The sequence below is a fragment of the Oenanthe melanoleuca genome, chromosome 6 (assembly GCF_029582105.1).
Source record: "Oenanthe melanoleuca isolate GR-GAL-2019-014 chromosome 6, OMel1.0, whole genome shotgun sequence".
Classification (NCBI taxonomy): Eukaryota; Metazoa; Chordata; class Aves; order Passeriformes; family Muscicapidae; genus Oenanthe; species Oenanthe melanoleuca.
This window is the reverse complement of record NC_079340.1, coordinates 21,151,087-21,163,354: the sequence shown is the minus strand read 5'-3', so window position 1 is coordinate 21,163,354 and position 12,268 is coordinate 21,151,087. Positions and strand designations below refer to the sequence as shown.

General features: G+C 52.2%; 1 protein-coding gene across 5 annotated transcripts in view; it reads right to left on the bottom strand.

Moving 5' to 3' along the window:
• Positions 1-10,931, bottom strand: part of DNMBP (dynamin binding protein) — a 232,417-nt gene extending 221,486 nt beyond the window's left edge. For 2 of the 5 annotated variants that reach the window (XM_056495084.1, XM_056495087.1), the window contains exons 1-3: positions 10,844-10,931; positions 2,411-2,589; positions 78-200 (exon numbers count right to left, since the gene is read on the bottom strand). In XM_056495084.1, coding sequence (XP_056351059.1) covers positions 78-200; positions 2,411-2,555 — 268 coding nt within the window. In that variant the 5' untranslated portion in view covers positions 2,556-2,589; positions 10,844-10,931. Of the gene's footprint in view, positions 1-77; positions 201-2,410; positions 2,590-3,553; positions 3,772-3,992; positions 4,107-10,843 lie in introns of those variants that run through there. The other 3 variants (XM_056495086.1, XM_056495085.1, XR_008840839.1) reach the window with 3 other exon arrangements.
• Between the last annotated feature and the right edge of the window lie 1,337 nt (positions 10,932-12,268).

Sequence of the window (12,268 nt, the reverse complement as noted above, 5' to 3'; positions counted from 1 at the left end):
ATGCTGTGACTACGTTCATCCATCCAGGACAAGTGAGGCTTTTGAGGTGCAAAGCAAAGGAAGGGAATGGAGATTACCTCTCTGCAATGACAAGCTCCCTGGCTCTTGAGATGTGAAGTCATTGGTACAAACAAACAGTTTTTCTCCATGCTTCAAAGGGGGAATATCCACAGGTTCAACAAAGCTGCTAGGAAACTGCCCTAAAAGGAGAACAAGTTGTCAGCAATGAGTCTTTCCTGTGACCCACCACTATCTCCACCCTCCTTCCAGATGCTGGGATCTATTCACCTCTTGCTAAAGGAAAATACCCAGTTACCCTGGGTGCCTCAATAGCCTGGTGGAAGAAGAACGAGTTTTCGAGTCAGGAGTTCCTGGGGTTTTAAGTACTTAAGAGCTAATAGAGAACAAAAAGCTTTGAGCCCTTGGCTCACTCCAGGCAACCACAGGCTGTGTGCATTACTGGGACTGTGCCATCAGCATGGAGCTTCCAGAAACAGACATACTAGGTTTTCTTTGCCCTTACTGCTTCCTTCTCAACTCAGACCCATGGTGAGGACTAAGAGATTCAGTAGTGCTGGATCACAAGACCAGTGTCTTGTGTCAGTGTGTTCTGACTGAGCATATCTGCCTGGTGCTCCTTCCTTCATAGGGCTTGGCCCCTGTGCAGCCTCAGCACAGAATTCAGGCTGACACACTCAGGATGGCCACACCTGTGAGTCACAGGCTCTGTCACAGCTTCAGCACTGCTGGGACTCCAAGGATCTCCCCCACTTTGTCATTCTGTGTCCCTGTTTCACCATGGCACATTTGCTGGCCACCACATGATACCCATCAGATACTAATTTCAGTCCTGAGAGCACATGCCATGGCAAAGTCCACTGCAAAGGCCACTAAAAATGTCTTTCTTGTATAATTTGAGGCAAAGGGATATGATGAAGTATGGGTTAGTACCACATCCAGCATTGCCTCTGGGTGACCAAATATTTTCTAATAAAACCTGGAAACACCATATCCTAGACACTCAGAGCTTTGCACTGTGTTTAGGCAATTTGGCATTTGCTATACTCTGCTGCAACCAACTCTCTTTTTCCTTATCTTAGTTTCCTGCTCTGTACATGGAAATAAAATAATGCTGTAAGAAAGGAATTACTGTACATGGAGTTACAGTAATTATTTCACAGAGTAATGAGTACTAGGCTGCCACACCTCCACAGCTTCTATTCTGAAGTGCTTTTCCAATTCCCTATAACTTTAACTTAGAAAGCTGGGCAGAAAACTACAACAGCTGTTCCAAGGGAAAGCAGGAATGCAATTGGGTTTTGACTTAAAGGTCATCAAAAACATTCAGTTTGACTTCAGCATGTTTCTCTTTGAGCTACGACAAACATCTGTTTGTAATTCCTTCATCTTCTGTTGAAGCTTCATTTTCTGTTGAACAACCTCACCAGTTACGCTGGCAGACAAAGCTCTGTTGAAAACTGCACACATAATCCTTGCCCAGTGACTTCAGCAGCAGCAATGAGATCAGGCACACACTCATTCAGTGCCACTTATCAGTCTCATGGAGCACAGGAGGGAAGTGCTCCTGTCCACCTTTGTTTCAGACAGTAGAGAGCTTATGGCTGTTAGGAGAGACCAGAATGCTGCTACAATAGCAGCCCCATCTCTACAGCCAGGGATGAAATCAGTCCCACCCTCATGCTGATGACAGAGGCAGGCTTATGCTTTGAAGAGGCCTGGCTTTCATCTCCCCAAGAGCTCACACATCTTCTTAACATCAGGATTAAGATGAGAAAGAGCTGCCTAAACAGAGACTATGAGACTCTTCGTGTTTCACTAAGAGCATTCTGCTGCTTCAGAGGTTTCTCACACCCCACTAAAAGTTTAAGAGACTTGCACACCTCTTCAGGTACCTAGATATTGACAGCAATTTGTGCAGGAAGATGCTTTGAAGCAGAAGGTAGGAAGTGAGACCGAGTCAGAGGGCTTGCGGGGGACACACGGTTGCTGTTGTTCTATCTCCACTGACAAGGTCACTTGGACTGGTTTCCAGAGTGGATGCATTTCCACTGCATCTGTTTCCTTTCTCCCCTTCCACTGCCACAGCAGGTCAGCACATAAATTAGCCAGGAAATGGGCAGTCTCTCCACAGAGACTGGAACAACCAGTATTGTGAAGCTCCTATCTCCTCGAGAACTAACTCTCCACTAACCTCTCTCAAAAAACAACACAGAAGCTGAATAGTTGACACAAAGCTGGCAGGAGACTCACACTCTCAGTAGTAATCAAAGTCCCATGAAAGATTTAGTAAATCACATCAGGTCCTTCCCCACCAAGGGAAGATGTGCTCGTGGACTGGACATTTAGCTGGCACCTCTATGGACCCAGGTGCAGGCATTTCAGCTCTTACCTGTGACACCTTCCTTCTTGCCGAAGAGCCAGAACTCGTCCACCACAGCCAACACCTCGATGACATCTCCCACGAAGAGGGGCAGCTCTTCAGAGACACTGGGACAGAAATCAAAGACTGCCCGCACCACGGAGCCGGCCTCCATTGTGCAGGGTCTGAAGGCAGGTCAGTGCCTAAGGCTGAGACAGTGAGAAGTTTGTCAGCACCCAGAAACACTGAAATTATCACACACAGCCTCAGGAAGTAAAACCCTTCCTGAGCACAGAGGCAGGTGTGGAGAGATCCTGTCCTGAGCTCCCTGCCAGCCCCTCACCACGTGCCACAGGAGCCAAGGCAGCAATGCAGCCCCCATGGTCTGACCTGCCTTGTCCCACCCCTCTGGCTATCTCTGTAGGATCATGTGTTTGTCTTGCAAGAGAAGCGACAACAGCAAGAAATTTGGAAGTGAATTCCCGTCAGGAAGGAAGCCAGAGGAGGGGAGGAAGCTCAGCATTTCCCTTACATGTGGGGCAGGGTTCAGCCTGACAGGACCTGGTGGGCAGCCAGCACCACCCACCTGTATATCCCACCACACATTTTCTGGCAGGATGGGCACAGGAATCCCCCTCCCTGTGCCACCATTCAGGGCCACAGGAACTGCATGCTGAACCAGCATCGCAATTCTGGCCCAGCAAGAGACAAGGCACAAAGTCCATCCAGGCAAGCTCATGCCACCATCCTCGTTCTGACCTGACTGGAAATATCCTTTCTGCCTTCTAGGTACCTGGCTGAGACATCCCCTGGGTGGCCTCACCATGGTTTTTGGCAGAAGTCAGACTGAGATGAGGATGCAAACCCTGTCCAAGGCTCTGGGAGCCAAGGCTGAAATTCCCCCCTGGCAGGAGACTTGAAAGCAGGCAAAGACCTCCTTGTCAAAGGCTATGTCCTGGACTCCCCCTTCCTCTGGAAGGGGCCGTTGAATACTCTCTTCTGTATAATTTCTGCTTTTCAGCCTCACTGTCAAGGAAATACAGTGCACCAAGGCAGCAGCAGTCCTGCAGCTTAAGCTGCTCCTTCGCCTCTTCCCAAATTCCTCAGGATGGGAACAAAAAGATTCAGCCACCCAAAGAAACCACAAGCTTCAAGATTATTCCTCAGCTTTACCTCAGACCAGTGAGGCGGTCTACTTTCATTTTCTGCCCCACTGCAGTTACGGGGGGACGGCACTGCCGACACCTCTCCGCGGTGCTCTGAGCCCTGCGCTCCGCAGTGCTGCGATCCGCGTCCTCCCCTCCGTGCCGCTCGGCACAGGCTGCTTCCCTCGCACTCCACAGGCACAGTCCCGGCTCAGTCCGCCCGGACTCAGCTCCCCTGCCGTGGGAGCCGCTCTCCTCCCGTCCCAGAGCGGCTCCGAGCACAGCGGGAGCAGCGCCGCTCCAAGCGCCGCCCAGCCGCTGACACCCGCCCCATCCCATCCCATCCCAGCACGGCTTGTCAAACCCCCTGGCCCGCAAGGGCACAACGAGCGCGGTGACAACACAACCAACACAAACACCCGGCCCCCCAAGGGCACCCTGTCTCCCTACAGCCACACACAGCCCACCTGAGCCCCGGAGAGTCAGGAAGAGCAGAAGCTAACACAGGGAGAAATATGTCCCTGCTGACGAGGTGCAGCCCACTTCCAGTGAGAGTGCCAGTGGGGGATCCAGCCAGGGAAAGGCTTTCTGCTGACGGGACCATTCCGTTTATCCAGTCCGACTCACCTCCTGGGAACAAAGAGGGTTTGTACTCAGCAGGAACAGCTTCCTCATCACGTCTCTCCCCGCCCCCAGCCATTCCTCTGCTGCAGCCAGAGCGCTGTGCCCCTGGCCACCCTCACCTCTGCCGTCCTGTCTGTCTGTCACTCCTATTGCTCTCCACTGCCTTCCCCATAGCACGTGGGCTCCTTGGGACACAGGCTGTCCCTTTGTCACCAGCTTTGTGCTGGCTGTACAAACAAAGAGCCCAATATCCAGCAGCAGACAGCACTCTGCCACCAAAAAGAGATGAATGGACTGGAGTGAATCAGGAGCACAAAGAGCTGCAGTTCAGGATAGCAGAAACCTACTGAGGCAGAAGGAGCAACAGTATTAAAAACATGACCATGTGGAGCAGGGAAAAAGATGGAAAAGCCATCAATTAGCTTGAAAATACCAAACACAAGTCAGGATCCTTGTGCTGTTTGTGGTGGGGTGGCTGGGGCATGGTGCTGCCAGTTCTCATGGGAACAGCAGCAGCAGCAGCAGGCACAGCAGCAGCCCCTTGCAGGCATCCAGGCTGCTCTCCACCCCGCAGACAGGCTGCCAGCTGAGCTCAGGCTCCTAGGAATCCTTGCCATACCCTGAATATTCTAACTTCACAGCAGCACTGGACAGAGAGGGGAAACATATTGAGGGTGTAATTGCTACCTTGGGGTAGTTTCTCTGGGAGCACACAATAGTACAGTGAGATTTCTTGTATGTCTTCTGTCAAAGATGTAACATAAGGATGGGCAGAGGTATGCAAGGATTACAGTATGTGTGCTGCAGACCCAACCTCTGGCTTTGCTACAGTCACTGGGGCTGAGAATACAGCCCTGCCACTGATTCCACCCATGAGAACAGGAGTGTCACTTCCTTTGATACACCTGCAGCTCTGGAGACTCATCATTAAAATGTGAAATATTTTCCAATGAGACAAAGATAGAGAGGGACTGGCAGGACTGCAATAGTTCCAGCATGTATATGTTAATTATAGTTACAATAAACCACTAACTTGTTCATGTCCAAAGCAATCCCTAAGAGGCAGCTCATAAGAAAGTATGAAGCAACTTCTGAAACTGCCAAGAAAAGAATCCCAACAGGCTCATGTTCCCTCAGCAGAAGAGCAAGATCACTCCCTGACTCCACTAGAGCACAGACAGCATGCCCCTGTATTTGCAAGTAGTGAATCAGTCTTTTGGAGTTTGCTTGCTCCATGACACGAATTGAACACAAAATATTATGTTTTCCAGGGCCTTGGCCTCATCTTACTCCCTGCAGTGCTGCCTGCCAACATTTTCTACAAATCCCCACCTAGAGAAGGAAGCCTCCCAGCATATTCCAGACTGGAAACTTAGTGAGTCCAACTCTTCAGACTTAATAGTGGACCCAAGCTTCTCCCAGATCCACCCTATATCTGGTATAAACAAACATTCAGCAACAGCTCAAGCAGAGGCTCCAGAAGGAAAAGCAGATTGCAGGGAGAGCAGGGCTCCGCCTGTGATCCCCTGTGAGTCACAGCTCCTGACAGCTGGCCAAGCACCTCTCACCTCAAGGATGAGTGATCCTTGCCTGCAGAGGGAGGGAGGGAGAGCTCTGCACAGCCGAGCAAACTGTGGGATGTCAGGCCGGCGGAGGTCAGGACTCCTGCCCCCGCCCAGCACAGACCCGCATCCAAAGAGAGCCTCACTGTGCAAGAATGAAGCTGTGGCGCAGCAGCAACTCGCCCTGCTGAGAACACACAGCCTCTGTCTCACTGCCCGATCCTGCACAAACCAGGTAACGTGTTCCTGGCGCCCGACCACAGCCTGCCTGGTGCCAAGCTCTGGGCCTGACACAACAGCATTGTGCAGCAAGGCAGAGAGTGGATTCCCAGGACATTAATCACTCTCCCCAGTCTGCATGCATGCATGCTCAGCACACACTAACATTACCTTCATGGTACACTGCTTATCCCATTTTGCTATTAGCTCTGGAGCGTGTCTGGTCCAGTGTGGGCTGATGGAACGAGGGACCAGAATGAAATGATAGCTATTAACTCTGTTACAATATTGTTTTGAGATCTTCAGCACAGTCTGGGTCAAGTCACAGCAGCCAAGAAAAGGCATTTACACATAGACTCTGATAACTTCTTCTATCCCTCTTCTTTTTGCAGCTGAAATTGTGCAAGAAATCCCAAATAACGGACTCACCAGCATCCAATGTAATTGTCAGGCACTTGCTAGAAGTACCATCACTTAGATGGAGGCAGAACCACTAGAGATGCTGAAGCAAAGATTTAAGCACTTAAGAGATAAGGCAGCAATGTGAAGAGGCCATTTAGGCTGATTACAAGAAGCATTAACAGCCCTGGTAAAATGGGAGACCCAAAGGCTTTGAGGGCAGCTAATCCACTCCTATCCCAAAGCACTGCTCACACCATGAGCTAAATAAACAGTAATGGAGGGATGCCACAAACTAAGCAGCAAGGAACCCAAACTTAACAGGTGCTATTGCCATTTGTTTCTCCACTAAAGAATACATTCCAGCTTCTCACTTAAGAAGCAGCAGTTAGAACCGACTATGGATGGTATGACTGCACTGTAACTGAAAAACTAACATTTCACCAAACAGATCAAAATATGCTGTGTGAGCTACCACAAGCACACACGATTTGCACAAGAAGGACAAGTGGATTCTTGTCCAGCGGATGCCTCAATCTCTATAAAAACCTTAGAACCTGCATGAGCAGTAGACCAGGAATGCTCATACTCTCAGAAATGTACAAAAGACAATCTTGTCACAAAGTGAGAAATTAATATTACAAATATTAAACAAATAATGTCAGTGATCTTTCTAGAAATTGAAAAACACCTTGCACTTCACCTAGGCTTTTTCATACCTCCTTCCACTCATTATAGGTCAGTGTCTGTTCACTGAAAACACAATCCACCCCCAGTGACAGAGACACCCCTCAGTTCAGTGCACCCTCCAGCTGCTGGGACTGGCTTTGATGAGAGATCTGCTGCAGCTCTTGCTGTGCTCTTGGCTGCAGGAGCAGTACCCAGCTCACAGTGGGAGGAACCAGCAGTTATGCTTGGTTTCTCACACCATTGTGTCAAGAACAAAAGCTTAGTAATTACATACTAAGACATTTCTACCTTTTTCCTTTGTTCCTCCTTGTGTTCTCCCAATCTGGACAGCGCTCGTTGCCTTCTCCATACCCCAATGCATCTGCACAGGCTGCACAGTCCTCATTCACGCTTCTAGGACAGGACATTACCTGCACACTAGCACACCTTGACTGCTCCCACCAGCCTTCAGAGCTGTGGCCACCCACACTCCCTCTCCCTGCTCACAGCAGAACATGTTGCTCTGCAAAGCTCCCCAAGGTCCCTGCTCGCCTGCACATTCCTGGGTGGAATAAACAATACCCCGTTGAGCCAGGGCCCCAGCTGGAGATGGTGCCAATGCAGGGACTGCAGCTCCAGCAAATGCAGAGCTGATCCTATGAATCCCAACAGAATGGACAACACAGCAAGCAGGGCAAACCCCCAACTAATGATGCTGAGGAGAGGAGCCTTCTCCACCAGGGAAATGCTGATCACTGCAGCTTCTTGTTAGGACATGCTGCTTGTCTCAGCAGATCCCAGAGTCCCCCAGCTGAGCTTCACACAGTGGGAAACATGAGAGCTCTTCTACACTCCACCTCCTAATGCACAGGAGGAGGAACCTTCTCACTCCAAAAAGAAATAGCTTCTTTTCCTTTGTCTGTGACCTGATATATCAAAAATCACTGATATGAATACATTTTTGGTAGGATCACCGACCCTTCAAGAACCAGGACTATCAAGTAAAGGGCCACTTTAGCAAGCTCTGGCCCCCCACCACCTGTGGGAGCTCTGCCGTGCACCAAAGTCATTCAAACCACTCCTTCTCTCCAGCTGGACTCTGGCTGTCAGTGTTCTCACCTGCTCTGTTGCAGGACGTGGCTGAGGGCAGGCTGGTGATATTTGTGTGGGTTAAGAGTGTTGTGGCAAGGATGCAAGAGGAGCTTGTGCTGAGCTAGACAGCAAGCAGACAATAGTCATCTGGAAACTAGAGTACAGCATCAATTTTTAATGCAAAACAGAACACCTTGCCACAAGATGTGAGCAAGATGACTGTGATAGATATTTAATCTCTGGCAGTGGGGTCCCAAGCATGCAAAGGCCAGAACATCAGCTTGGGAAACAATTCTCTATGCTGTGGCAGCACACACCTTACAGATTGTGTTACAAAGTCCTGTCTTCTCCCACCCCAAGGTGAATGGTTGTCTCTTCCTAGTTTAGCAGACAGTCTAAAATGATACAAATTAGAATAAGGAACAGACAAAACCCCAAGAGCAGAATCATCATTCCTGTGCAGTACCTGTGGCTGGGCTGCAGGTGGTAAGTAGCATATAATTACAAAATTAGTCATTACACCTTGAGTACATATCCAAAACAAGTTGAACTGGGGCTACAATTCCTTGACATTGTAGCACTTGATTTTGCACCCTGAACAATATTCTTCAAGATAACTTTTGGTCAGAAGCCTATTATGATGCTTTGGTTGCTGGGTGGGGAATCCAGAAATCTGGAAATGACTTGAGTGACTTGGAAACTCCGTTCTTTGCTCATCACCATTCCTGTTCTATACTGTTATCTCCAAAGAACCCCAATCCTCAGCAGGGACTCTGCTGCTACCTGGACCTATCCTTTCAGAGTCCCCAGCTGCTCCTTAGAAGGAAGCAATAAATCTTATCTCCAACAGAAAGGTTCCAAAAGTAAGAAAAGGTAAAAGCTGCGTCACTCAGAAGTGGGGTTGAGTAATGTGATTAGAAACAGGGGAAATTATCAGTAAGGCAGTGAAGTGCTAAGGTAAGCACAGCTCAGGCTGTCCCACCTAAGGTTACATCACCACTGTCACAAAGTCCGTCTGAGGTCACCCACTGCAGGGACATCTCAGCTGCATTTAGAACCCCAAGAGGTCACACAGCAATGGTTCTCATAACAGAGGTGGTGCCCTGTAAAGCTCTGAGAATCACCCCTTTCCTCTGCCCCTGCTGCTCAGCTCCCATTAGCAACAGTGCTTTAAAACTGTTGCATGTTCGTACTAGTTTTTAAAGTCACTGCTAATTCTAGGCAGAGCAGCTGGAGAAAGAACTGAAACCTTTGGCCCTGACAGAACAGAGGATCTCACGAACAGAAAGAGGAGACCAGCTCAGAGACGTGGGCCCTCTCGGCGCGATGGAGGCTCACACACAAGCAGGACACATTTAGACACTGCCCAGCACGACTCACAGCCAGAGTGAGTCAAGATGAGGGGGATGATGGTGACGTCTTGTAGTACGGTTCTGAGGCTGTATTTGGCAAAGCATCTGCAAAACTGCAAATTCTCTATCTATGAACTCTTTCAGATGAAGAGAGAAAAATCTCAGTGGAAGCAAAGGAGAGAATGGCAAAGGCAAAGGGAAAGAAAGCCTTTTCAGAAGAAACTGAAAGTTATGGAATCATGACAAACCTCAAAGCAGAGGCTTACTAGGTACTACAGAAAGGAGAATGAGAAAGGAGAAATGAGAAAGGAGAATGAGAAAGGAGAATGAAAAGCCAGAAGTGGGGAGAGAATTTCAAACAGCAGAGAATTTCTCTGCTGCTGTAGGAACAGCAGCAGAGATGTTTGAACCCAAAGGCCAAATTGCATCAAGGACAGAATCAGCTGAGGTACCATACAGGGTCAGCAAAAGGGACAGCAGAGGAGCTACAGCTCTCTCAGGGCATGCTGAGGGCAACCCAAGCCTTCATCCCCTGGCAGGGCCACTGGAGGAGACACTTCCAATGAGACATCTCTGATAAGTACAAGGCAATGGGGCCAGGCTGCCAGTGTTGAAAGAGGGATTTGTGTTTGCAAGAGTGAAAACAAGCAAGGAATTCTTTAAAGTTTGTCTTCTCAGGCTGCCTTGAATGCCCTTGGAGGAGCACCCGGGAAAGGCGCAGTCCTGCAGCCTGGAGCTTCTGCTCTGTGTGTACAACACCTGTGCCACCCTCACGAGTGCAACAACTCCAGACTGCCAGTGCCAAACCACTGCGGGGCGGCCAAATAATTCCTAACGGGCCAGGTGCTCTCTGCAACAAGCTGTCCAGGCAACGCCAGGTGGTGGCTGGTGCTGCCCAGCCGGCTCACCACTGCCTGCACAGACACGGCTGAAGAGACCGCAGTGCCATGGGCAGCGTGGGGAGCAGGCGGGCGGCTCCCGCGGTACCGCACAGCTGCTGCACGCTCCCGAGGCGCTCCCGGGTCAGCGCGGGTGCCGTGGGACGGGGCACAGCGAGCGCCCGGCTGGGCACGCAGGGCTGGAGGGCCACGCTGCCCTGGCAGCGCTGGCATGAGGGGAGCGCACCCACCCGAGCCCGCAGCACGCAGCCTGTGGCACCCAGGGCGGCCCCCGGAGCACGGCAGCCCCCGGAGCACGGCAGCCCATGCCCGCGGCGAGCGGGCCCGGCCGGAGAGCGGCGGGCGGGGGCCGGGCCGCGCCGGGGCCCGGCGGAGGCGCAGGCCGGGGCGGCCGCGGGGCGAGGGGAGCCGGGCACGGGGAGGCCGGCGGGGCAGCGGCCAAGCCGGGCAGCGGCGGGCGGGGAGCGCCCGGCTCCCCACGGCCGCTCCGGCGGGTCCCTACCTTCTCCCGGCCCGCTCCGGGCGCCGCGGCCGCTTCGGCCCTGGGGGTCCCGCTCCCGCCTCCGCCCGGCCCCGCCCGGGCCCCGGCCGGCCCGGCCCCCAGCGCCCGCCCCGCCGCCTCCGCCCGGCCCGGCCCGGCCCGGCCCGGCGTGCTGCCGCTGGGAAGGCGGAGCTGCTCCGGGGGCTGGCCCGCAGCCTGGGCAGCCCGGGGCCCCCGGGTGACGTGGGGACTCGGCCCTGTGCGGCACCGCGCGGCCCGGCTGCACGCATTTCCCTGGGGACACCCGGCGCCCGTAGCCTGCGGGCTGGGCACGGCACTCGTGCGCCGTGCAACGGGCCAGGCACAGCGCCCTGGCACAGCACGGCAGGCGGCTGCCTGTGCAAACCCCCGCCTGCCGCCCCGCCGAGCGCCGCCGCCTCGCACACCCTGCCGGGGCTCCCCTTCCCCGCTGCTGCCGGGTGGGAATCTCGCTGCCTTGTCGGCTTTGGCAGCGACTGACGAGTGGGTCTGCACTGTCCATCTGCTGCAGTCTCAGCTTTGCCGCTAGCTGCCTCCTTGGCTGCTTAGATGCATTTTGAGATCCTGCCAAAGCATCAAGATGGAGAAAATCCAATAGCTCCCCATCAGAAATCCATGACAGAGTGGGCCAGTTTGTGCATCACAGAGGATCTGGCATACCAAGTATAGCAGGTCCCGCGCTGGATTTCCTGGCAGGCTAAAAAAAGCCTCCATGCCCCAAGGGATACCATCCCTCAGCAACACGTTGTAAAGTCTTTAAGTCCCCCTGAGCAGTTACCCTTGTTTGGCACTTGTTTGTGCATTTAGCTACACTTCTCCATGGCAACCACACAGATCTCAGCTTGACTCGCCACCAGCCAGGAGCGGGCGTGCGGAACGCTGGCTCTCTCAGAGTCGTGTCAGTACGTGCACAGGCTGCTGCCGATTCCCGTCTGCTCTCCCGAGCTGGGACCCACACTGCTGCCATGGCACCGTGCCGTGGGCAGGGGGCCTGAAGCTGCACAGGTGCTCTGTTCCCTGCAGGTGCTTGTAGATAATTTACTGGTGCTGAATAATGGACACTACCCCCTGCCACAGGGCTCTAGATGTCCTCTGACCCAAAATTTCTGTTGTTCTTGCCTGCCAAAGAAGGTTTTGAGCGTTTTCCATCATCTTAGTCCCTCCTGCAGCCTTTCATGTCATTGACATGACCAACTCTCCTCTGCTGATACCCCATCCAAGCTGCTTCATTCTTCTTTGGGTTCACTTATTTGTGTTTTCCCTTTTCTGCCTCCTCCATGCCAGACACAGAAATGAGAAGGCATTGCATGCAGAGTTCTATCTGCTCTCCTGGTTGTCCCAAGATCCTCACAGTTTTGCTTATAAGAATTTTGGTTCATTTTCCTGGGTCTGGCTTCACTTTGTTTA